At 40.3% G+C, this 26,843-nt stretch overlaps 1 protein-coding gene and 1 long non-coding RNA gene across 5 annotated transcripts in view; one reads left to right on the top strand and one right to left on the bottom strand.

The window, feature by feature from the left end:
• The first annotated feature begins 385 nt into the window (after nucleotides 1–385).
• On the top strand, nucleotides 386–5,754 carry LOC121284351. Its single transcript, XR_005944467.1, has 3 exons — nucleotides 386–483; nucleotides 5,555–5,643; nucleotides 5,728–5,754. It is a non-coding gene; the product is annotated as an uncharacterized LOC121284351 (long non-coding RNA).
• Nucleotides 5,755–8,642: 2,888 nt separating this feature from the next.
• mtif3 (mitochondrial translational initiation factor 3) overlaps nucleotides 8,643–26,843 on the bottom strand; it is a 42,092-nt gene continuing 23,891 nt past the window's right edge. For all 4 annotated transcript variants that reach the window (XM_041199762.1, XM_041199765.1, XM_041199763.1 and 1 more), the window contains 4 exons: nucleotides 18,240–18,394; nucleotides 15,759–15,902; nucleotides 10,358–10,409; nucleotides 8,643–8,897 (listed from right to left, as the gene is read on the bottom strand). In XM_041199762.1, coding sequence (XP_041055696.1) covers nucleotides 8,836–8,897; nucleotides 10,358–10,409; nucleotides 15,759–15,902; nucleotides 18,240–18,394 — 413 coding nt within the window. In that variant the 3' untranslated portion in view covers nucleotides 8,643–8,835. The remainder of the gene's footprint in view (nucleotides 8,898–10,357; nucleotides 10,410–15,758; nucleotides 15,903–18,239; nucleotides 18,395–26,843) is intronic.

The raw sequence follows: 26,843 nt of genomic DNA, 5'->3' as shown, positions 1-26,843 counted from the left end.
GAGGAGAAGAGAGCGGCCGGAGGGGGGCAGCAGGAGGAGAAGAGAGCGGCCGGAGGGGGGCAGCAGGAGGAGAAGAGAGCGGCCGGAGGGGGGCAGCAGGAGGAGAAGAGAGCGGCCGGAGAGGGGGAAGGAGCGGTGACAGAGGATCGATCCTCGGATCCAGGCAAGGCGCCGCACAGACTCTCGGGGAATCTCTTCATTTGCTCCTTCGGCTGCGGAGCCACTTTCTCCAAAAACTGGCGGCTGCTGGCTCATCTGTGCAGGCACACGGGGGAGGTGAGAGAGGCTGGGCCGGGCTGGCTGGCACCGTCCTTTGTAATGAATAATTTCCACAAAGATAACTTAAAAGAATAATCTTGATGATGTGCTTTTATCCCCCTAGAAACTATTTTCTTGTGACTATGAGGGATGTGGCAAAGGTTTCTCCAGAAAAGGTCATCTTGCAAGACACATCCTAACTCATAAAGGAGAAAAGCCATTCAGGTCAGTGCACATCATAAATTCTTAAACAAAAACAAAAAATGCTGGAAAAACTCAGCCGGTCTGACAGCATCTGTGGCGAGAAGGACAGAGTTAACGTTTCGACTCCATATGACTTCAGAACTCTGAAGAAGTCATACAGACTCGAAACGTTAACTCTACCTTTCTCTCCACAGATGCTGTCAGACCTGCTGAGTTTTTCCAGCACTTTTTTTGTTTCAGATTTCCAGCATCCGCAGTATTTTACTTTTATCATAAAGTCTTAAGTTGTTTATAATTTTATATTCGCTTGGCTCTGTAGCTAAGGGTCAAGTAAAGTTTACTACTTTTCTAACTATTGGTTTTATTCATGTTAAAATACAAGTTTTATGGAGAAGATTAATATAACTTTTAAAATTAGTAGTACAACATGAATCTCAGATTAGCCACTCTGCTCCAGGAGACTAAGTGGTTAGTAATCCATCGACATCCTGCATGGTGTTCTTTTGGACTGTCTCTTGTTGGTCTTGTGGACTGTCACTGAACTTGCATCAATGGCTGGTTTATACCCCTCTTGCTGGAACAAAACAAGCATCTGATACTTTTCTATACTTTGATAATAGTTAGTATGACAACATCTGATAATTACAACAGCATCTCACAGATATTCAAGGCCACACAACTGTCTTTAGCCTCCAAGACAGTCTGCTGAATGGCTTTTCAAATGGGGCCAATCTTCCCAGCATACAGCCTTGAACAGTCCATTTCAGATAATTAATCCATGTTTTTAGCCAATCTTTAGTTCTTTCTTCAATATCATTAATTATTCCCATTGGCAATATACCAGTACTGTATTCTGAAATTTCATTTGAATGAAGAATGGAAGATAAAATTTAAATATAAAATGTAATTTATTTGCTGAAATTAAATTGTCGCAGTAAAAGCAATACATTTTTGAATTAATAGAAGGCTTGAGTTTATAAATAAAACTTTCCTCCAAGAAGAATTGATTAAAGCATTAGGTGGATGAAGTGGTCTTCAACTCCAACTTTATTAGCTAAAGAGAAGTGGTGATCACTTTAAGCAGCTTTTCCCTTATTCAGCTCCTAATTCCCCCCACAGAAGAAGATTTCAGTATTGTTGTAATTGAATGTACACACAAAGCATAGATTACTCTCTTTTCAAGCACCCTGAGCTAAATGGCATATGCGATGAATGTCCTAATTTGAACTGGATCTTTGAAAAACAAAATTATACCTCATCATTTCTGAAGGACACTTGAGGGGATGAAGAGAGGTGGGTGCAATTACACCAGATGGTCATTCAGCCCCTCTAGCCTGTCTTTGCTTTGTATCCCTTGATACCCTCACCAGACAAAGGTCTATTGATCTAAGTCTTGAAAATTTCAAATGGCCCAGTATCCACAGCCTCTTGGTGGAGGGGATTTCATACCACTCTTGTGCGTGTGGGGGAGTGGGGTGGTAACTTTCTTATTTTACATGACCTAGCTTTAATTTTAAGTGTGTGCCTCCCACGTTCTAGATTACCCCAGGAAGGAAATAATTTCCCTGTATCTAAACTATTGAATCCTTTTATCGTTTTAAACATGTGTACAGATCAGCCTTCTAAACTCAACAGGATGCAAGCTAAGCTAGAACCTGTTTTTCACAATTTAACCCTTTTTAAGTCTGGTTATCATTCTGGTGAATCTGCATTGTACGTCCTCGAGGGTCAGTGTATCTTACCTGAGACGTGGTGCTCAAAACTGATGTCAGTATTCCAAGTGGGATCTGATGGAAGCTTTATACAATTGAGGCATCACTTTCTAACTTTTATATTCCAATCCCCTTGAGATGAAGCTAGCATCCTTTTAGCTTTTTTGGTGGACCAGTTTTTAGTGATTTTAAATACAGACATTTAAATCCCTTTACTTCTCTACAGTTCCTGGTCAGTCACCATAAAGAAAATGTTCAGCTTTTTCTTGGATTAAAAGTGCTTCTCAACATCTGAGTGCAAAACTGTGGCAGATGGAGTGCATTTAGTCTATGTACCTTTGTAACTTGTCATCTACACAACTTACCATACCAACTTTGTCATCTGCAAACTTAGATATACAATTCTCTATTTTGTCCCCCAAACCATTGATTGTACATGATAAAAAAACTTTCTCCTACATCCCAACCAATTCCTAAGCCATGTCACAAGGTTGTCTGAAATTCTTTGTGCTTTGTTTTTTGATAATTGCTTCTGCGATACCTAATCAGATGCCTTTGAAAGTCCATATTCGCAACATACATAGACACTCCTCATCCACCTCGTCCATAATCACCTCAAAAAAATTAACTCCTCGTCACTCAAGCAGTGATAAGTCTTACTGAAGAACTGGTTCTTTTTTCAAATAATGAAGTATGTCACTCGGCTATCCTGTTCTTTGTTCATTTCCCAGTTTTTCCAAATGATATGAGTAACTATAAACTGAGATTTCCTCCTTACTGCAAAATTAAGATCAGACCTAGTTTGTGATGTTTTATTCTTGGATGTATTTATAAAGTGTTTCAATGAATCACATTGTTATGGAAAGGGAAAGAGGAAATCAAATGTCTAAGATTGTAGTGCTAGAAAATCATGCCCAAGAACATGAACCTTGGCACAACAATTACTCATGGTTGTGGAGAGGATTGTTCCATCATTTGAAGTTGCGATTTAAGCATATTATTGGGGCACTGCAAGAGTCTTATGAGAAAATGTACATGAGCAGGAATTAAGAGGTGACTGAAGAGAGAGTTTTGAGAGTCTTTTGAATGTGGGGAACTGGGATAAGGGTTTAGGAAGAGAATCCCAGAGTGCAGGACAATGATGGTTGATGGAGTGGAAAGAATGGTGTGCATAATGAACCAGAGTTGGAAAGTCAGAATATGCAAAATAGAAGATGAGGCTGGGAGAGATTGCAAAGATAGGGTGGACAAGTCCACGGAGGAGTTTCATTCCAAGATCTCAAAATCAATGCATTGGGAGATTTGGAGACAGGAAGGATGGTGCACTGAGCAAACGAGGTTTAGTATGAGATGAATGAATGAGGTGTGGTTAATGAAGGCTGAGGCTGTTTTAAGAGTCATGCCAGGAGCTGATAAGGCACATTGGTCTCTAACTTGTGCTGAACAAAGGTTGCTTCAGATACTATTGGGGAAAAATGTTCCTTTCTCAACCATGAAAGCACCATAGAATGAAGTAACTCCGAGGTTTCTTTTAGTTTTGTTTGCACTTTGAAGCATTGCAATAGATTGTTCTTTAACTTTTTATGCCTTGCAGATGTACAGATGAAAGATGCAATAAAACTTTCACTACAAAGGACAATTTGAAGAAGCATATCTCAAGAAAGCATGACAATGCAGAAAAGTTTTATTTGGTAATTAATCTTATAGCTTTTTTAAATTTATTCATGGGGTATTGCCATTGGCAAGGCCAGGATTTATTGTCCATCCTTAATTGATCATGAATAGTTTGCGGTGAGCCCAGTTCTTCAACTGCTGCAATCCTTGTGGTGAAGGTATTCCCACAGTGCTGTTGGGGAGGGGTAATTTTTGACTCAGCGACTATGAAGGAACAGTGATGTATTTCTAAGTCAGGATGGTGTGTGACTGGAAGAGAACTTGCATGTGGTCTTCCTATCTGCTTGCCGCTCTTGACCTTCTAGTGCTGTCAAAGAAACCCTGGCTTCAGTGCAGCTCTTGGATGGTACACATTGCAGCCATGGTGCACTGGTGGCGAGGGAGCAAATGTTTAAAGTGGTCGATGGGATGCTTTGTCCTAGATGGTGTCAAACTTCTTGAGTGTTGTTGGAGCTGCACCCATCTGGGTAAATGAAGAGTATGTCCCATCATACTCCTAACTTGTGTCTTATGAATGGTGCAAAGAGTTTGGAGAGTCAAGAGATGATTCAACTGTTGCAGAATTACCAGTCTGTGACCTGCTATCGTAGCCACGGTATTTATCTGAATCGTCCAGTTAATTTTCAGGTAAACGGTGACCACAGGATATTGTTGATGGACGATCTGGTAATGTTGTTGAATCCCTGTCCCACACACTGTTCCCTAGCCACTGACTCCAACCCTCTTCCCGGTCACTGTCTGAAGCTGAACTAGACTGTTTACAAGATTGCATCTTTTTGATTGAAATGAGATTCCAGCCACATTCTCTCTATCCCCAAGACTGCCTACTTACACCTAACATTACTCATCTCTGCCCCTGCCTCAGCTCATCTGCTGCTGAAACCCTCATCCATCCCTATATCTCTCCAAATTCTTGTGGCTAGTCCTCAACTTCCACCCAACCCTCCATAAACTTGGAATTATCCAAAACTCTGCTACCCATATCCTAACTTGCACCAAATCTCGTTCACCCATTATCTCTGTGCTTGCCAATCTACATTTTGAGTCAGGCAACATTTTGATTTTAGAACTCTCCAAGGCTTCCTTTATCTTTGTAGTCTGCCCTTCACCCCCAAGCATCAGATCTCTGCATTCCTCCAATTCTGGCCTGTTGTGCATTCCTGATTCTATTTGTTCCACATTGGCAGCCATGCCTTTAACTGTCTGGGCCCTGGACTTTGGAATTCCCTCTCTGCCTGTCTCTTCTCTGAAGAAGAGTTATATGGACTCGAAACATTAACTCTGTTTTTCTCTCCACAGGTACTGTTAGACCTGCTGAGTTTTTCCAGCATTTTCTGTTTTTGTTTCTCTTTTACAATGACCTAAGAAACCACTTAGAAGTTATGACCTCCAACAATGCAGCATTCCCTCAGCGTGCTGCAGTGTCAGCCTAGATTGTGTTTGCACCTCTGGAGCAGAGTTTTAACCCATGATCTTTTGGTTCGTGAAAATGCTACTATTGTGTTAAAGCTGACAAAAGTCACTGAAACATTAACCATATTCAGCAACTGCTTGTGTTAATTATTAAAGCTACAGCTTGAATATAAGTCCTGCTTGGGCTGAAACCTGTACAAGATCAAATGTATTAAATATGACTAAGGACATATTGGTTTGTTGTGTTAAATTTGATACCTGATTATTGACAAATTCTGTATTTAACCATGTAGTGTGATTTTGAAGGATGTGGTAAATCATTTAAGAAGCATCAGCAACTCAAAGTGCATCAGTATGAACACACAAAAGTGCCGCCATTCAAGTAGGTAGCAAACTCTGCTTTAATTCCACTTTTTATCATAGGGAAATATTAAAATAATTTCATTGCATTGCAATTTTTTGCTAGGTGTAATTATAAGGGCTGTGAGAAAGGTTTCTGTCTACCAAGCAAGTTGAAACGTCATGAAAAGATACATGCAGGTATGTCCTACATACCAACCTTTCTTCAAATTGATATTGAATGAGGAGAATGGAATGGTTAACTATTCAGAAGAACATAGACCACTTGGCTCCTTGAGCCTGCTCCGCCATTCAATAAGATCATGGCTGATCTGATTGTAACCTCAACTCTGCATTCCCACCTTTCCTAATAACCTTTCACCCCTTGCTTATCAAGAATCTATCTAGCTCTGCCTTAAAAGTATTCAAAGACTCTGCTTCCACTGCCTTTTGAGGAAGAGTTCCAAAGATTCACTATCCTCAGAGGAAAAAGTTCTCATCTCTGTCTTAATGGGTGACCCCTTATTTTAAAACAGTGACCCCTAGTTCTAGATCCTCGCACAAGAGGAAACATCTTTTCCACATCCACTCTGTCAAGACCCCTCAATATCTTATATGTTTCAATCAAGTCATCTCTTACTCTTCGAAATATCTTGTCACCTTTGCTGACGTAAAACCTGCTTCTAAGTAATGCAAATTGGGCTGACCAGTCTGCTGAAGTGTTTCTAACCTGTTAATTACTATGTATGAGAAAAACTGTTGTGTAGGGTTTTATTCGATTGGTTGTAACGAGTCAGGGATTGCTTTTGCCAGAGCCTTATGGTACAGGTGTACAATCTGACTGAAGAAATTGTTATAACAATGTTATTTTTAGTACCTCTCACCAATAATTTTTTCTCTATTTCGCTCTACCTACCCCTTCAAAAGAATGTGTAGGACTGTTGCTCTTTAAAATGCAAGGTTCCCATATCTGCAAGTGGATTTAAATATAGGTGGATGTAACACAGTTACTTGTACAATTTTGATTTAATATCCTGGATTTTCTGCGAAGCAGCAATCATTGCAGGTGGGTAGTCGGGTTGGGGCTAGTCAGGTTGGGGGGGGCGGGTGGTAATATAGTAGTGGGTTTGGGGGGAGTAGTCAGGTCTGGTCGGGAGGGGAGAGGTGTAGCATGGTCAGGAGGGGTAGTTGGGACGGTTTGAGGGGGGAGGTATCAGTGTGAGTAATTGTGTGTGTGTGTGTGTGTGTGTGTGTGTGTGTGTGTGTGTGTTGGGGGGGTGGGGGATGGTCAGTTCTGTAGTTACCCAGGAGTTAGACTAGGATTTTTCTGTCTAATGTTCCCTGGGTAACTATTTGGGTAAGCAAATCGGAACCGTCCACAGTTTCCAATTCTAACTCAGAATTGGATGCTTTTGCGGAGAGTCTCGGGGAATAGGAGAATTTGGAAGTTCTAACTTCCTAGGCAATTCCAACGGAGGTCAGATGCACATCAGAATTTGTGTGTGGTCCCAACGCGCATCTTGAGTTGTACATCTGATCTCTGATGATCCAGAGATTGGAAGATCTGTGTTATTAATTCTTTTAAATTCAGTCACATTACATAAGTAGTTTACTGTAGTTCAAATCCTGATGCAAACTCATTCTAATAAAATTTTTCAAGTTTGTTAGTTACAAGCTGGAGGGTGTGTCTTGTTTGTATATGACAGTAAATCTGAATAATCCAAAATATAGGAAATTTCAGTAACAATTGTCTAGGATATAAAAAGTACTAAAAACAAAAAACTGCGGATGCTGGAAATCCAAAACAAAAACAGAATTACCTGGAAAAACTCAGCAGGTCTGACAGCATCAGCGGAGAAGAAAAAAGTTGATGTTTTGAGTCCTCATGATCCTTCAACAGAACTGAGTAAAATTAGGAGAGGGGTGAAATATAAGCTGGTTTAAGGTGGGGTGGGGGGGGGGGGGGGTGTTGTAGGGACAAGCCCCCCCCCCCGCCCCACGGCCTTCTCTCCCCCCACATTAAACCAGCTTATATTTCACCCCTCTCCTAATTTTACTTAGTTCTGTTGAAAGGTCATGAGGACTCGAAACGTCAACTTTTTTCTTCTCCGCCGATGCTGCCAGACCTGCTGAGATTTTCCAGGTAATTCTGTTTTTGTTTATCAAAAAGTACTATTTGTTTAACATGATTATCTCATACATCAGAATAGATGGTTATAAAGTTTAAAATATCTAAAAATGAAAAGGGTAATAATCCCTGGGCCAATCTTAGCAAGCTACGTAAATAAATTTGATCCATGGCATTTTTAATATGTTCAAAACTTCTGGAAAGACGAAAAGTTACCTGGAATGATTTACTACTTAACCACAGTGTTATTTAGACTTTCTTTTCCTCAATTTAAAAAAAAATGATTTACGAGCATTAGTTCTTAAGACTTGGGAATTTTTTTTATTATTTTCATTTTATGAATTGGGTAGAAGAATGGCTCTTGACTTGCCAACATGCCTTTTATAAAGTAAATTTGCTTGATCATTTAAATTTTAGAACGAGGTCTCATGTAATGCTTTCAAAGACTGGATTGAAATCCTGGGAAGGCAGAGAGTATGTAAAAGCAAATGGGGTTTGCTGTTCATTTCCCAGTTACGTTATTAAAAACTTACTTAAATTTTAGTGCAATGATTGATGCATTCAAAAGTATTGAGAGTTGGGACTTATCCATTAGTGCTTCAAAATGCAAGAACTGAAATAATCTGGGCTAAGATTATAAAATAATCCAAAAATCTAGTGGGTGCTTTGAAAATTTGAAAGTGGATCAGAAAAAGTCTCCCATTTTCAGAACTTTGCATATACTGGCTAATTAAGTACCATCAGTAATTGATCACCTAAATGTGATTAGCTTGTTAAAGTATCACATTACCCAACTGGTAGTAGACCTATTGGTTTCTTGACAGATCTGGTGTTAAACTAGTATGTTGAAATGCTGGTAAATGAAAGTATTTAAATTACAAGTGCTTCGTCAAGAATCGTTTCCTTTATGCATATAATTGCACAACCATATTTTATTGATTTCTGTGGCTATTTTGTATCTTTATACAGGGAAATGTTCTTTCTCCATGATTAATTAACATTAATTGTAAATCAAAATCTGTTATTCCACATAGACAGCACATATTAATGGAAATGTTGGCTTGAATTTTGAAAAAAAAAATCAACTTCTTACATCAGGCACGTAACCTACTTGCCCTTCAGACTTGTTGTATCTTTCTTTTCTTCTGTTGTATTCCCCAGTGGCAGTTCTGTACAGAAAATAAACAGTGGTGAAGTTTTAACATGCCATAATTGACATGCCGTGTTGTTCTGCAGGTTATGTATGCAAAGCGGAATGCTGTTCGTTTATTGGAAAAACCTGGACAGAATTTCTTTGCCACACACACGAGCAACACAGAGGTAATCACAGAAATGAGAATCAGCTGTAAAGTAATTGACTAGTGTCGACACATGAATAGTGGAAAATTCTAATATTTCCTTTGGAGTATTTTAAGGAAACTGCCCCAGATAGAGTGTCTATTCTATAACATTAAGTTACTTGTATTTACCCCTCTGCTTAAGCTGATTAGTATCCTTAATTTAGTTTGATCATTTATTGAATAAAATGCACCCATAACCCATAATGTATTTCTTTGCTTTACTCTAAAAGGCTGGATCATGTTTGCCCCTACAAACCCCTTAACTTTCCAACAAAAATGTACGTTGCAACTTTTGCTTTTCTTTATAGTCCTGGGTTTAAGCAACTGAGCCAAGTTTCCTTTTTATTAATACTTTATGCATGTTCATTTAATAATTATTCCATGCATTTTACATATGCCAGCACCTAACCAAAAATAATGTGAGATTTTAAACCAATTTTAAAAGTTGATGAGATGATTATCAAATTATCTTAAGATTCAAGAAAAAGAATATCTGCAGTTTCAGAAGTCAAACGTCCTGATCCATATCCCCTCCTGCAGAAGACTGGTTGTGGCATAGTTAAAAATTTTGTTAAGCTGTTAACTTAGTTGTACTTGGTAGATTTCATTTAGCTCACTAGAGTGGCAATTCAGTGATTATTTACAGAAAATGAGAGAAGTGCTTACAAGTTTAAAAAGAGTTTGATAGTTTAGAAATTGTATTAAATATGATTGGAATCTAATTTTAATATATTTTTGAATTTTTATTTAGAAGCCTTTGTTTGTAACCAATGCAATAAGAAATTCAAACGCAAAGCCTTTTTACAAGCGCACCTTAAAACTCATGCTCAAGAAAGGGAAGTCTACCGATGTCCCAGAAAGGACTGTGAGAGAACTTACACGACCTCATTTAATCTGCATAGCCACATTCTATCATTTCACGAGGGACAACGAAATTTTGTTTGTGGACATCCTGGCTGTGGGAAAGAGTTTTCCATGAAAGTAAGTTTTATTTTGCTCCAAATTAGAAAGTTATAGTAAGAAGTCTTTTATTGAAAACCTAACAATTCCACATTGCCTAGCTACTTTTAGTATGAACATTTTAAAATTGAATTAAAACAAGATAAACAGTGTTATAACTTTGAGGTCTAGCTCCCTATATCTGCAGAATGTTACAAATAGTGACATAGAATGATTGTTTGGGATAAATTTATTGTGCATGTACTGATTAATGGACAAAATCATTATTCTGAAGATGTAGACAAGTGTGCTCTAAATAGACTAATGTTATAAGATTCTTAAAATATTACCATTTGTTTGTGTTGTAGCAAAGCTTGGAACGCCACTCCGTTGTTCATGATCCTAAAAAACAGAAATTAAAGGTATCTCATAAAATAAGTTTATTTTTCTTGTGTTTAATGTGAATATATTGTATGCCAAAAAGTAACTAAGTAACAGTGCAGCAACTATCCTGCTGAGGGCACACATTCTTGACTTAAGAACGGATGATTTTATTGAGTGTGCTTGATCTCCTTTGTTTTACTTCTACAGTTAGTGTGTTTAGAATGTAGTTTTCCAAAATTCTCTAATCTTGGCACAGGCAGATACTTGGAAATGCTATTTTTCATGGATAGCTATTCAAAACTAAAGCTGCGAAGTCTGGAAATATACAGCAGATAAGACAGTAATGGAACAGAAAGACAGGTTTATATTTCAAGTGTAACAACAGAAAATGCTGGAAACATTATACAGATCATGCCATGTCTGTAAAGAGAGAAACAGAATTAACATTTCACATGAAGAGTCATTAACCAGTGGTGCAAACTTTGTTTCTCTCTTCACAGACATGGCATGATCTGTATAATGCTTCCGACATTTTCTGTTACTATTTCAGATTTCCAGTATCTCCACTATTTGCTTTAAACGTTTCAAATGATGTTCTTCATCAAAATAGCTAAAGGAACATGGGAAATAGGAGAAGGAGTAGGTCATTCTTCCCTTTGCACCTGCTCTGTCATTCAGCTAGATCATGGCTGATCTACCTCAATGCCATTTTCCCTTGATGTCTTTACTATGTAGAAATCTATCGATTTGTCTTGACATACTCAAAGACTGAGCATCAACAGCCCTCTGAAGGGAGAACTTTGAAGATTTACCACTCTCAGTGAAGAAATTCCTCCTCATCTCAATCCTAAATGGCTTACCTCTTATTCTGAGACTGTGTCCCCTGGATCTAGCTCCCCCCCAATGCCACGCCAGGCATATCCTTCCTACATCCAACTTGTTGAGCTCTTTAAGAATTTTGTCTGTTTCAATGAGATCACCTCTCATTCTTCTAAACGCTAGAGAATATAGGCCCACCTACCCAAAAGTTATCGCATAGCACAATCCTGCCATCCCAGGAATCAGTCTGGTGAATCTTCATTGCACTCTCTCCGTGGCAAGTATATCCTTCCTTAGGTAAGGAGATCAAAACCGTATACAATACTCCAAGTGCAGCCTCACCAAGGCTGTATACAATCACATCAAGACATCCTTATTCTTGTACTCAAATCCTCATGCAATAAAGAGCAACATACAATTTGCCTTCCTAATTTCTTGCTGCACCTACATGTTAGCTTTCAGTGACTCATGAACAAGGATACCCAGTTCCCTTTGGACATCAACACTTCCCAATCTCTCGCTCTTTTAAAAAATACTCTGCATTCCTGTTTTTCCTACCAAAGTAGATAACTTTACACTTTTCACATTATATCCCATGTGTCATGTTCTTGGCTCACTCAGTCTGTCTAAAAACCCTTGAAGCCACTTTACATCCTCTTCTCAACTCTCATTCCCACCTAGTTTTGCGTCATGAGCAAACTTGGAAATATTACATTTGGTTTCCGTATCCAAATCATTGATATAGATTGTGAATAGTTAGGGCCCAACCACTGATCCTTGTGTTACCCCACTAGTCACAGCCTGCCTACCTCTGAGAATGACCCGCTTGTTCCTTCTCTTCATTTTCTGTCTGTTAAACAATTTTCAATCCATGCCAGTAAATTACCCCCAGTCCCATGTGTCTAATTTTGTTTACCAAACTCGTGTGGGACCTTATCGAAAGCCTCCCAAATATACTCCATCCACTCGTTCTCCCTTATCTATTCTGCTATTTACATCCTCAGAAAACTCCAGCTGGTTTGTCGAACATGATTTCCCTTTCATAAATCCATGTTAAATCTGCCCAATCCTACTGTTATTTTCTAATGTCCAGTTATCACATTGTTTATAACAGATTCTAGGATTTTCCCTACTACTGATGTCAGACTAACAGTTCTGCAGTTCCTTATTTTCTCTCTCCATTTCTTAAAGAGAGGGGTTAAATTTGCTACCTTCCAATCTTCAGGAATATTTTCAGAATCTAGAATTTTGGAAGATGACCACCAATGCATTCACTATCTCTCCAGTCACTTCTTTCAACATTCTGGGACGTAGATCATCAGGTCTAGGGGATTTATCAACTTTCAGTCCCATTAATTTCTCCAGTATTATTTTTTAGTAATAATAGTATTCTCTCTAGTACTACTACTAGTTACTAATCTTTAAGTTCTTTATTCCCGCTAGTCCCTTGGTTCTCTAGTATTTCTAGGAGGTTTTTTTGTATTTTCCTCGATGAAGACAGACATAAAGTATTTGTTTAATTGCTCTGCCGTTTACTTATTCCCCATTATGAATTCTCCTGTCTCCACCTGTAGTGGGCCCATGTTTGTCTTTGGTAATTTTTTTTTAAACGTACCTTTAGAAGTTTTTACAGTCCATTCTTACGTTTCTCACTAATTTACTTTCCTATTTCCTCTCCTATTCTATTTCCTCTTTCATTATCAGTTTCTTGGTCCTCCTTTGCTAAATTCCAAAAAGCTCCCAATCCTCAGGCTTAATACTTTGTTGGGCAACTTTGTATTAGATCAAAGAACGAGGTTTACAATCTTGAACTTCTCTTGTTCACCATGGTTGGATCACTTTTCCTGTTGGGTTTTTGTGCCTCAAAGGAATGTAAATGTGTTGTAAACCATTTATTAATTCTTTAAATGTGCCTTTTAATGTACTTTCTCCATCTACCATAGTCAATTTGCCCCTCCTACTTTTATCATTTCCTTTGTTTAAATGTAAGACCCTAGTTCTGGATTGAACTACATCACTTTCAAATTTATTATGCAATTCTATCATATTATGGTCACTATTTCCTAAAGGCTCATTTACAACAAAATTATTAATTAGCCCTTTCTCATTGCATAATACTAGTTCTAAAATAGCCCATTCCTTAGTTGGTTCCTCAACAAACTGTTCTAGAAAACTACCTCTTATACATGGAATTCATCCATTACAGCATTAGTGCTAATTTGGTTTACCCATTCTATATGTAAATTGAAGACTGCCGTGATTACTGATTGCCTCTAATTTCCTGATTTATACCATGCCTGACATTATCACTACTTTTTGGTGGCCTATAATTAACTCTTACCAGTGTTTGCTGCAATTTGCTGTTTCTTAGGTCTACCCAAACTGATTCTATGTCTTGATCTTCAGATCTAAGATTGTCTTTCGCTAATGTACTTATCTCACCCTTTATTAACAGTGCTACCCCACCTTTTCCTTTTTGCCTATCCTTCCTAAATGGTGAATACCCTTCAACATTCAGTTCCAAGCCTTGGTCACCCTGCAGCCATGTCTGTAATGGCAGATAGATCATACCATTTTATTTTTTATTTGTGCCATCAATTCATCTACCTTGTCGCAAATGCTGCATGCATACAGATAGTGCCTTTAATTTTGCCTTTTTAACATTTTCCAGTATTTTGACACTATTTGATGCTGGCTTTTGTTTCTTCTGCCTTCCAATTTCTTTTCTTACCATTTCCACCTTTATTTCCCTCCATCTGAATTTCCTCTCTGGTTCCCATCCTCTTGCCAAGTGAGTTTAAACCCTTCCCAACAGCACTAGCAAATCTCCTGGTGAGGATATTAGTCCTAGTACTGCTAAGATGTAACCAGTCTGCCCCAGAACTGATCCCAGTGCCTCAGAAATCTAAAGTCTTCCCTCTTGCACCATCTCTCCAGCCACGCATTCTTTTGTCTAACTTCCTATTTTCCTGTTTTTAAATCTCTTTTCCAGCTCTCTCAAATCTGCTTTCAGGACCTCATTCCTCTTTCTACCTATGTCATTTGTATTGATGTGGACCACAAGGGTTCCATTTGCAAAGTTAACCCATCTTTCTTGCCTAGCTGTCGACTAATCCATGGTTTGTAAGGTTGGCATTATAAATGTGCAAGCTCATTTTCTGGTCCATGAAAGGCTTATCCCAGATGCAATCCATTGGCACTAAAACAATTTCTCCACTTTTTTTGAAACCACTACTTGCTGGTGGAAAAGGAATGCTAAACCCAAAAGTTCAAAAAGAAAGATGAAACAGCAAAGGTACAAGAAGTGTATAACTGGTAAAATGATCTTGGAGCTGCAAAATTGCATTTAGTGCTTGCTGTTCTGGGGATTTCATTTGTCACTGATGAAATCAGATTTATTTTTAATGTGAATTATTCTGTCTTTGTATATGGCCCACCGGTCTCTGTAGTAAGTAATAACATGCCTGATTTTAAAAAAAAGCTTTTAGTTCTGATGTATGAACATAAAAACTTGGAAGTAGGAGTAGACCATTCAGCCCCTATTTTTGAACTGTTTCTCTCTCTTCCCCCCGCCCCCCCATCCTAGTCTGCCCAATAAAGGGGAAGCATTTGCTCTGTCGAGTCAAGTTATTAATTAACATTAGCATGTTATACATTTTACATCTTGTTTCCTACAGGGAAAACGACCTCGTCCTAAGCGTGGTCTTGCATCTCATCTTGCTGGATACATCCCTTCCAAGAAACAGCCAGCTGCTGTCTCGAGTACTTTAACTGAAATGCTTGAAAAGACCACAATGTCTGTATTGGAGGAAAAAGCTGAGCTGACTGAACCAGTAGTAGCCAATTAATGTCAATTATAGTATTAACAAGACTGAAATCTTGAATTCTGAAGGAGTGTTACATTGCTATGGGGTATTTGTAAATTATTTAACTTGCCTCAAAAGTGTAATGAGATTTTGTACAGGCTTCAATCAAGATTTTCCATGGATACAGCAGAGCTTTTTCAATGCTATAGCCTACTATTGTTTGAGCTTGTGAGGAGCTCAAATCTATCTCGCCATACTTTTACTTCCTGTTACTGTGTTAGGAAGTAAAATAGAGCTGCTCTTTGTGTAATGGTTTATTTTTATACTTCAAGTTCTTTCTTGTCTGTTTATACAAAATAGTCTATTCCTATTACTGTTCTATGGTGAAACTTGCTATCAGTATAGTTTTGTTATTTGGCAAAAGATTCATCAGGTTATTTTAAATTATTTTCTTGACTGTATTGCTGCCATTTATCCAAGTGACCTTAATTTATGAGAGGCAGTCTGATCCTTATTCGGTCGACTACACTTTTCCAAGAGGACATAGGCAATTGATTACTCCAAGTCAACTTTCTTTGTTGATCATGGGTCAGACATGTATTGTCTCAGCAATGTAATTTCTTTTAAATAAAATATTCAAAAAATGTTCTGTGAACAAAATAGAGTGCATTTAACAGAGTTCAATTAACATTGCTTTGGAATCAGTGCATGCACCTTTCGACAGTTTGCTTTAGCTTTTCACCTTTTGTTTGTGTTCTTTGAGTTCTTTTTCAGACAGATGCCGTAGAATGCACATAGCTGCTTTCCCTTCTTTAATGACCTTCGGCCTAAACACGTAGGTAGCTTTGTCAGGCATGGACTGAATGATTTGTTCCAGCAGTATTTCCTTAGATAAAAGATTAATTGATTAGAAGAAAGCTTAAAACTGTTCTACCTAATAGTACAAGCTGATTCAAATAATAAAGTGTAAATTACTATTCTAGCTGAATCTAAAGGTAACTTTTTTTAATTCATTTATGGGATATGGGCAGCACTGGCTAGGCCAGTATTTATTCATCATTCCTAACTGCCCTTGAGAAGGTGGTGAGCTGCTGCCTTGAACTGCTGAAGTCCCTGTGGTGTTGGGGAAGGAGTTCCAGCGTTTTACCCCTGAAGGAACGGTGATATATTTCCAAGTCACGATGGTGAGTGGCTTGGATGAGAACTTCCAGGTGGTGGTGTTCCCATCTATCTGCTGCCCTGTCCTTCTCGATGATAGTGGGTTTGGAAGGTGAAGTGCATCTTGTAGATGGTACACGCTGCTGCCACTGTTCACCGGTGCTGGAGGGAGTGAATGTTTGTGGTTGGGGTGCCAACCAAGTGGGCTGCTTTATCCTGAACAGTGTCAAACTTCTTGTGTTTTTGGAGCTGCACCCATCCAGCAAGTGGAGCGTATTCAATCACATTCCTGGCTTGTGCCTTGTAGATGGTGGACAGGCTTTGGGGAATCAGGAGGTGAGTTACTCGCCATAGGATTCTTAGCCTCTGACCTGCTCTTGTAGCCACAGTAATGATGTGGCTGGTCCAGTTCAGTTTCTGGTCAATGGTAACCTCGCCCCGCTCCCCTTTACGCTGCATAATGTTACATGGAGAATTGACTTAAAAGCTCAAGTTGCATTTGTGATCAAATCAAACACTTGACTTCTTCAAGAAAAAGGGGTGGGTATTTCCTCCTGGTCAGCCAAATTAGCTGTGAAGACCTCAGAAATAAGCAGTTTTCTGTGGCTGATTGGGAGAACCCCCGAAGAAGTTCCCAGCGAACCAGTTAAAAATCACTGCTGCAATTTCGAGTTCCAGCTTCAAAACTGAATTCAACTACATTTAGTTTTACAAGGGAAAGCAGAAATAACTTCCTCACTGGATAGGCACCAACATGATAAATTCTGTAGCCTGCTATATTGGCAGTCACCATAGCTTTTCAAAGCCCTTGTAATTTCACCTATAGCTCAGCAATGAGGGTTGCTATAACATGCTCTATTATTACTATTTGAATTTAAAGAAAAACGAGGATGATAATGTACATTTGTAGGATACCTTTATGGTAAGAGGACATCCCAGGTGCTTCACAGGAGCATTATAAAACAAGATATGACAGCCTCATAAGGAGACATTGGGCATAATTTAATCAAGCAGGTTACAGCTGAGCTCACTTAATTGCAGGAGAGCCTCAGTAGCAGCTAAACCTACCCTGATTAAGTAGGAGGGCGGAAGTGACTAATACAGGATCCCCATTATCCTTGAGCCCACCTCAATTAAGTGGTGGCTGAGGAATTAAATGGGAGCTGCACAGCCTCCCAGAGGTGGTTTCTCATTATCAGGTGCTGTGTCTCCGATAGAGGAACCTGGCATCAGGATGGAGGTCTGCTCAAAGCCACCCCACTGCCCTCAGCTCTGACTCCACCCGCCAGCACCCAACCCACGATCCCCATCACACCCTCATTCATCTTTGGCCTGCAGACCAACAGCAGAAGAGCTCAGGCAGAAGTGGAGTCAGGTGATGCTCCAAGTGTAAAATTTTGAAAATATATGTAAAATTACCCTACAGCACATGGCAAAAGTCACCAAATATGGGCCTCTCCATAAAGGTCTATTTGCATTCTGGACTAGTGTGTTAGCTACTTGGTTGATTAAGAGTGCCACTTTGCTGTCTTCCCAGTTGTGTATGGAAGATGGGAATAAAGTTGCCTACCTTGATATGCCATTTCTGAAAGCATATATCCTCAAATCACACACCCCTTTGATCCCTTCATATCATGAGAGACTTTAATATCAATGAAATAAGATACACTAAGACTCAAGACAGATGTTCATGTCTTGCACACCATTGCTGCAGAACATTTGGTAGTGTCTTATCTACATTTGAATTACAAAAATGTCAAGAAAATAGGCAAGTAACATAACTGATCAGAACGGACATTCCAAAATTTTTTTTCCAATAACTAAAGAATCATACGAAAGAGAACACAAGGAAAGAAGGGTCAAATGCATGGTACTGCTGTTATCAAAATATTTTAAATGATTGCATTTATGCAAGTCTTTGCCACTGGGTTTATTGTAATAAAAGAAGGATGCTTCCATCTAAATGACTTTAGGACTATATTTCATCATCTAATGATGTTTTGTGAAGAGCGTAGACGTAGACATCGATTTACCCAATGCATGTTTAGTCTTTGTTATGCCTTACCATTTTATCTGCTTTGTTCACAACAGCTCCTTTTCTAACAGTAATCCGAACATGGTGCTTCTTCTCAATCCACTGCTGGATCTGCTTAATTTTTGTTTGTAGGTCATGCTTTGCAATGTCTGCTGAGAAAGTCTGCTCCTTGATTTGACAAGGTCCTGCATTCAGGACAGATAAAACAGTATAATTTTATTATAAATTTTATTGGTTACTTCCCATTAAAATTTGTGCCTTCAGCCACAGACTAGACCTCATCCTCATGCTTAAAATCCGTCTCTAAACCCTTTGCCTCTCTACCTCCTAGTCTTTCCTTAAAACTAACCTCTTTAAAACAAGCTTTTGTATATACCTAGTATCTCCTACCTTGCCTTAATGTTCATTTTTTGGTTAAACCTCTTACACTTAAGGACTTCTACTACGTTAAAGGCATTGTAAAAATGCAAACTTATTTGTACAGATTTGTTTTAACTTAACTTCTCAACTATCCGAATATTTGCTTATTTAGAACAAATCAGACAAGAATGTTTTCAGCCCAACAAAACTCACCTCCAGTGTATCAATTCTTCTACTGTGGCACATAGCTGTTTTTTAGACATCAATTTTTCCACTTATGTTGTTCTACTTAGAAAATGGCTTTAAATATTTCTCATTGGATAAAGGTATTCTTTTGTGAACATATTTAAGTTTGTTTTTCAATAATTTCTATTGCTGTCCTCGAGTTCTTTCCTTGTTTACTTTGAGGTGATACTTTAGATTTGTTTACTCATCTAAATAATATTATGGTCGTATATTGTTATCTTTCTGTTCAAATGGTCTGTCAACCGTGGGCATGAGCTAATTAATCTTATCCATATTTGACAGTACCTGCCTTGTCATGTTTTCGATAGGATTTTCTCATTAGTGTGACAGCCTTGATGTTACATTTCTCCTCTCTGGCCACTGGGTGGCTTTACAAAAGCTCCAGGGACTCAATTGCCATGTGGAAATGGATTGCTCAGCTTTGGCTTCCGTTTTTGACATCATTTAGATTTTCTTTAACTGAAGTCAAGTTAAATATTAACTACTTTTAAAGCTTCTTAAAAAAAAATCAAAGGACTTTTTGTTGTTATCCAGTTATCAAGTCCTTCCTGGCCTACTGCCAGAACTTAATTAATTTTCAGGTGAGATTCCCAATATTTATTTCTTAAATTGAAGTCTTGTTCTTAGCCAAGCTTCCTTCCCGCTCCCTACTCTCTTTCACACGCTCTCTTCCCCATTCCCCTTGCATCCTATCATCCCTCCTTCCCCGGCCTCTAATCTTACTCTACCAAGCCTATCTTCGTACCCCATGGTCCCACCCCTCCCATCGAGCTTTAGTCCTCCTCTGCCTTGTACAATTTGGCCTCTAGCTCTGCTTCATATTCCCCTTTATCCCCAATCCTGCGACTGTGCTGTATCTTCCAACCTGCCTCTGCCATCTTACTTTGGTCTCCAACCTTCCACCAGTACCCCTGCAACCCCTCCCACCCACAACTCACTCTTCCTTAAGCCTTTCTCCTCCTAACTCAAGGTTCAAATTATCCCGACTCTCTAATTCAAATTCACCTCAATGATGCACTAAGGGCAGGTCATTTACTCATTTCTCCACACCTTGCAGTCTTTTGCTTTCCTCTTCATTTGCTTACAGGAGCCTCCCATTTTCAGTTTCAAGTTGTCAAACATTAGGCACTTTACAGCCTTCCAGATTTAACATTGAGTTCAACAACTTCAGATCATGAACTCTCTCCTCCATCCTCATCCCCTTTTTCATCCCCTTTTTTCTAATAATTATATATTTTTTATATATATTTTTTTCTTTTCCCACCTATTTCTATTATTATTTAAAAAAATTATTTCCATCCATTGTTTTATCTCCACCTTTTAGACCATTTCAATCCCTTCCCCCCCATGCCACCCCCGCTAGGGCCATCTGTCATTTGCTTATCCTGTTTTTTACCCTTAATGTCACCATTAACACATCCTTTAGCTAATATCACCACTGTCAACATCCCTTTGACCTTTTGTTTAGGACATCTCTCCTTTGCCTCCACCTATCACTGGCCCTCTATCCAGCTCCATCTGTCTCACCCCCCTTAAACAGCTTATATTTCACCACATTTCTATTTCTCTTTAGTTCTGAAGAAGTCATATGGACTCGAAACGTTAACTCTGTCTTCCTCTCCACCGATGCTGTCAGACCTGCTGAGTTTTTTCAGCAATTTTTGTTTTTGTCTAACATTATTATTCTCTTTTTCCCTCGCACCTTTCTTCAATCACATCCTTCAGCAAGTTCTCATGCCTCTGAATATAGCCTATCCAACCTTGTTGGCTCTTCTTGATGCTATTCACTAACAATCTTTCCTCCTACACCATCCTCAGAATTTCTTCATTGCTCTTGTATTCTCTCTAACTAATCTGCTTTATCCTTTTCCATAAATACATTTCACAATCTTCTAGCCTTGGGTGTCCGCTTTTACTCAAAGTCCATGTTTCAGCCCCATACAAGAAAACACAGCTTTGATAATTCTTAAGATCTCCACTCATTTCTATGTTGAGCAATTCTTTATGCTTAGAGAATGTATCTTTGCCATTGCTATTCTAGCTCTGATTTCTTTAACCTTCTCACAAAATGCTTCCCAGGTACCGGTACAGTGTTTCAAAACTGGCAACCTTGGAACTGAGGCTGTGCTGGATTTCAGATCTTGCCAGGTTTTGGGTTCAGGCCATGGGCAGTTTGGATCAAGCCGGGTCAGGTGGGGTCAAGGGTCGCTCAGAGTGTGGGAACAGAGCAGCGTGCAAGTGGCAAACTAGTCAGGCACCTCACGACACCAATGCAGCACCTAACTGAATTATCCAGCTAAGTTTATTTTATTCAATTAAATTTGATGCATGGCATATTTTAAAAACGTCCAGATTTCAGACAATTCCAGTTTCTGGACTGCCAAATTTGAGATGCTACTGTACATGACTTGTGATACCTGTTCTAGGTGTTGAACGTTTATCTTGACTTCTGCTTTTTCACTGTAATTTCTTCCAATTTTCATCACTTGCCTTTTTTACATTAATTTTCACTTGATAAACTATCATCACTATATTCATTCTATCCATTAGGCCCATGTTTAACATTAAGGGCGGTATTTTCCCAAAATTGCACTAGGTGTGGTAGCGATGGTTAAAATGGAGTCCTACCCGCTGACGAAAATGATGGATTTTCACGCCGTATCGTACCGAGCCCGTCTCATTATTTATTAATTCCTGCAAAACATGCCGTTTCCATGATGAGCAGGCTCTCATTTGTCCACCCACCATCACCCAGCAGTTGCATCACGCCAGCCACCATCTTTAAAAGGCAGCCACTAGCAAAGCACTCTTCACCACCAGCTCACCACAGCCACCTGGGAGACATGGCCAGCAAAGGAAAAAAGACTGCAGCCCCCCCACTTCAACAACGGGATCCTCGAGCGACTGCTCACAATCCCTGGAAACATTACTGACGCCTGCACCTTGCTGGTGCTGGTCATTGCTGCCAGAATGTAGAGGGCAGGCGCCTAGAGTACTTTTATATTATGTGTGCGTGATCTCAGCACATTTAAGGTGGGACTGGCCCCCATCACACAAGCATCTGCGACCAATGATGCTGTGCACCTGCTCCTGAAGGGCTGAGGTGCTGAAGGCGGACACAGCATCAGATGCGTCTAAAGTTTCATGGCTGCTTCTCTGAGGTGGCTCTGATCATGGAGCGCAAGCAAGCTGCCTCGGCCAGACAGGAGTCAGACATTCACAGAGGCTACGTGAAGATCTATGGAGTGTCCTCAATGCATGTTGTCATCATCCTTCTGTGACTGAGTGACCAATAGGGCCTCCGCTGCATCTCCATGACAGGAGCATTCTCACAGAGGGTACTGGCGCTGCCATAAGTCAGGCTGCAGTCAAACATTCACAAGTGCGATGTGAGGATCTATTGCATGTTGTCAGCATCCTCCATAAATCCAGCAGCTATGAGGGCCTCCCGAGTACACCTGCCTTGTCTAGCCAGTGCGAGAGCCTCATCCCCGTTACCACCACCGAGGAACCCCTCACCCTCACCCCGTCAGCGCCCTCATCAAAGGAGACCTCCAGCTCCCCCATCTCCACCTCAGCCAGCTTGTCTCCCCATTACAGCGCCAAGTTGTAAAAGGCCCAGCAGACGAAGACAATGCTTGACACCCTCCGCAGACTGTATTGCAGGGATCCACCTGACTGGTCCAGAAACGCACTTTCAGCATCCCTATGGTCTGCTCCACCAAGTTGCGAGCTGCTACATGAGCCTCATTATAGTGTTGCTCTGCAGCAGTCTGAGGCCACCACATGGGTGTCATCAGCCACGGCCTCTGTGAGTAGCCCTTGTCCCCAAGGAGCCAACGCTGCAGCCTCTGTGGACCCTGGAAGACTGCAGGGATCTGCGAGTGACTCAGGATCATTTTGAGCTGGTGGGGAGAGCTATGTATTAGCATAATTAGTAACGAAATAGACAACTTCAAACCATTAAAAGAAAGAATATCCACCAAATATTTATTCTCCTTCAGCTTTCAAGGCTCTTAATACAAATGTTTTAAAAAAGATTCACAAACTAATGCAACATTTTCCCCCTGCTGCCCATGTGCTTACATTGCAAAACCTATTGTTCTAATTGATGCATGAAGCCCACAGAATAATAGCTTTACGAAATTTCTAATGAACTGCTACGTAACTTCATTTAAAGAGGCAGTGGTGGAAATCTTGGTTGACAACTAGCATCAACCAAACAGTTATCAAAATGGACAACTGCAACAGGCATGAAGAACTCTCATGAAGATCAAGTTGCTAGTAAAAGTAATCCAGCATTTTGTTGTTAAAAAAAATGCCTACTATCCCTCACCAGGCTCATTTTACCAAATCAATTTTGTTATAAGTGCCATTGTAAGAATCCAGAGCTAAGTCAGATTAGCCATTTGAGGTGTTTTATCGCAGCAATATAAATTAGCTTTATGAATATTCTGACCTTGTGTTTCTGCTCGATTGCACTGTGTTTTTGGTGCAATTCCTCCAGGATCAGTGTAATTTTTTTACAAATTGCATTTTGAAATGCTGCCCAATTGTACTGGTTCACAGCAGATTGTTCAGCAAAATGCAAATGAAAAATTGGCAAAAAAAAGGTGCAACTTTGGACTGAATCTGTACCAGGATTGCTGAATATGCCAAAGCAGCAATTGTCTCCCCTTTAAAGTGTTCATGCTCGTACTAGAGTACAACCAAAAAGCACATAAATTGCCAGCGCTATTTCTTTGGAATTTATGATCTTTTTGACAAAAATCACATGGGCTGGATTTTCTGCTAGGTGTGCGGGCACGTGCCTGACATGCCCGAGTGTGAAATAGCACGTGATGATGTCGGGCAAGCGTCCGGGCATCATCGTGCACTCGCAATATTTTGGTGGGCGGGTGCTTGCAAGAGTTGGCAGCAGCACGCCCATCAACAATTAAGAGGCCTATTAAGGCTATTAGTCAATTAATTAACTGCAATTTTTCACTGCACATCCAAAGTTATGATTGGCAGGCAGGCGAATCAGCCAGGTGGCCTTTGGATTTTTGAGGAAACCTCATCCAAGGGTGTGATGAGGTTTCCAATATTAATTTTTAAAAAATAAAGATGTTTGGGCAGAATTTTTATCATCAACATGTTTAGGTGAGTGATTCTTATGGGTGGAGTTTTTTTCTGGGACTATAAAATCTTTATTAAAGGTTTTAAAATTCTTCAGCTCCCTGAGGCAGCTCTCTGCCTTCAGGGAGCTTTCATCGCACACTCCACTGTGCCTGCGCTGACTTTAGCGCTCACCCTCCTCCCGTCCCCTTTCAGTGCATATTTCACGCTGGCTGGCTGTTAATTGGCCAACCAGCATGAAATCAAGGGCAGCAGGTTGTTTCCTGGCCACTCCCGAGCCCGCTTGCCGCACACACCTGCCTGACGGTCTCAAAATCATGCCCATGAAGTATCTGCTGAAAACATTCCCCCAAAACTTGCATTTATATGGCATTTTATTACATGGGGATATCTCAAAGCACTTGAGGTGTAATGATCATTATGTAGATAAACGTAAGAGATATTCTGTTTTAGCAATGTTCCATACACAGTAATTAGACAAACACCCAGTCAGTCTGTTTTCGATGGTGCCGATTGAGAGATGTTTGAGAAGGGCTACACTCTACACTTCTTTGAATAGTTCCATTGGACCTTTAATTTTTTTTAAGCTTAATTTTTCATGAGATGTGGACGTCACTGGCGAGGCCAGCATTTGTTACCCATCCCCAAATGCCCTTGAACTGAGTGGCTTCCTAGGCCAATTCAGAGGGCAGTTAAGAGTCAACTACATTGCTGTGGGTCTGCAGTCACATGTAGGCCAGATCAGGTAGGAATGGCAGATTTCCTTCCCTAAAGGACATTAGTGAACCAGATGGGTTTTTACAGCAATCAATGGTAGTTTCATGGTTACCATCACCAAGACTAACAGATTTTATTTTTTATTAATTGAATTTAAATTCTACCAGTTGCCACAGTGGAATTTGAACTTGTGTCCCCAAAGTATTAGCCTGGGCCTCTGGATTACTAGTCCAGTGACATTACCACTATGCCCCCATCTCCCCCAAATGCCCAACACAATCACTAGAAAACCCAAAGTTCTTAATGCCTCATCCGTTGGGTAGCTATATACTACGTGGTCCTAGTTTTAAAAAAATCAATCACCATATTTTGAATGTTCTCTCTGTCTGGTGGGTGAGGGACAGCAGGAAAAGATTTCATTAAAAAAGGATATAAGATTTTAAGACCGTCAGGCAGGCGGGTGCGGCAGGCGGGCTCGGGAGTGGCCAGGAAATGACCTGCTGCCCGTGATTGGCCACCGACTGCAATTTCATGCTGGTTGGCCAATTAACAGCCAGTAATATAAAAGAAGATTGCAAGAGTTTTTTTTTAGATATATAAAGGGTAAGAGAGAGGCAAAAGTGGACATTGGGCCGCTGGAAAATGACACTGGAGAAGTAGTAGTGGGGAACAAAGAAATGGCGGAGGAACTGAATAGGTACTTTGCATCAGTCTTCACAGTGGAAGACACAAGTGACATCCCCAAAGTTCAAGAGAGTCGGGGGGCATAGGTAAGTATGGTGGCCATTACCAAGGAAAAGGTATTAGGAAAACTGAAAGGTCTGAAGGTGGATAAATCACCTGGACCAGATGGATTACACCCCAGAGTTCTGAAGGAGATAGCTGAAGAGATAGTGGAGGTGTTAGTGGTGATCTTTCAGGAATCACTGGAGTCAGGGAGGGTCTCAGAGGATTGGAAAATCGCTAATGCAACTCCCCTGTTTAAGAAGGGAGTGAGGCAAAAGACTGGAAATTACAGGGCCGATTAGCCTGACCTCAGTCGTTGGTAAGATTTTAGAGTCCATTATTAAGGATGGGATTTCAGAATACTTGGAAGTGCATGGTAAAATCGGGCAAAGTCAGCATGGTTTCATCAAGGGGAGGTCATGCCTGACAAATCTGTTAGAATTCTTTGAGGAGGTAACGAGTAAGTTAGACAAAGGAGAGCCAATGGATATTATCTACATGGACTTCCAGAAGGCCTTTGACAATGTGCCGCACAGGACGCTGCTCAGTAAGGTAACAGCCCATGGTGTTAGAGGCAAGGTACTAGCATGGATAGAAGATTGGCTGTCTGGCAGGAGGCAGAGAGTGGGGATAAGGGGGTCCTTCTTAGGATGGTGGCCGGTGACTAGTGGAGTTCCGCAGGGGTCAGTGTTGGGACCACAACTTTTCATTTTATACATTAATGATCTAGATGAAGGAACTGAGGGCATCCTGGTTAAGTTTGCAGATGATACAAAGATAGGTGGAGGGACAGGTAGTATTGAGGAGGCAGGGAGGCTGCAGAAGGATTTGGACAGGTTAGGAGAACGGGCAAAGAAGAAGTGGCAGATGGAATACAACGTGGGGAAGTGTAAGGTCATGCACTTTGGTAGGAAGAATAGAGGCTTAGACTATTTGCTAAATGGGGAGAGAATTCAGAAGCCTGGAGTGCAAAGGGACTTGGGAGTCCTAGTCCAGCATTCTCTTAAGGTTAACTTGCAGGTTGAGTCGGTAGATAGGAAGGCAAATGCAATGTTGGCATTTATTTCGAGAGGACTAGAATATAAAAGCAGGAATGTGCTGCTGAGGCTTTATAAGGCTCTGGTCAGACTACATTTAGAATATTGTGAGCAATTTTCGGCCCCGTATCTCAGGAAGGATGTGCTGGCCCTGGAGAGGGTCCAGAGGAGGTTCACGAGAATGATCCCAGGAATGAAAGGCTTAACATATGAGGAATGTTTGAGGACTCTGGGTCTATACTCGATGGAGTTTAGAAGGATGAGGGGGGATCTGATTGAAACTTACAGAATACTGAAAGGCCTGGATGGAGTGGACGTGGGGAAGATGTTTCCATTAGTAGGAGAGACTAGGACCTGAGGGCACAGCCTCAGAGTAAAGAGAAGACCTTTTAGAACAGAGATGAGGAGAAACTTCTTTAGCCAGAGAGTG

The sequence above is a fragment of the Carcharodon carcharias genome, chromosome 11 (assembly GCF_017639515.1).
Source record: "Carcharodon carcharias isolate sCarCar2 chromosome 11, sCarCar2.pri, whole genome shotgun sequence".
In the NCBI taxonomy this organism is placed as follows: Eukaryota; Metazoa; Chordata; class Chondrichthyes; order Lamniformes; family Lamnidae; genus Carcharodon; species Carcharodon carcharias.
Note: the sequence above shows the minus strand (reverse complement) of the source record. Positions and strands in the feature narration are given on the sequence as shown.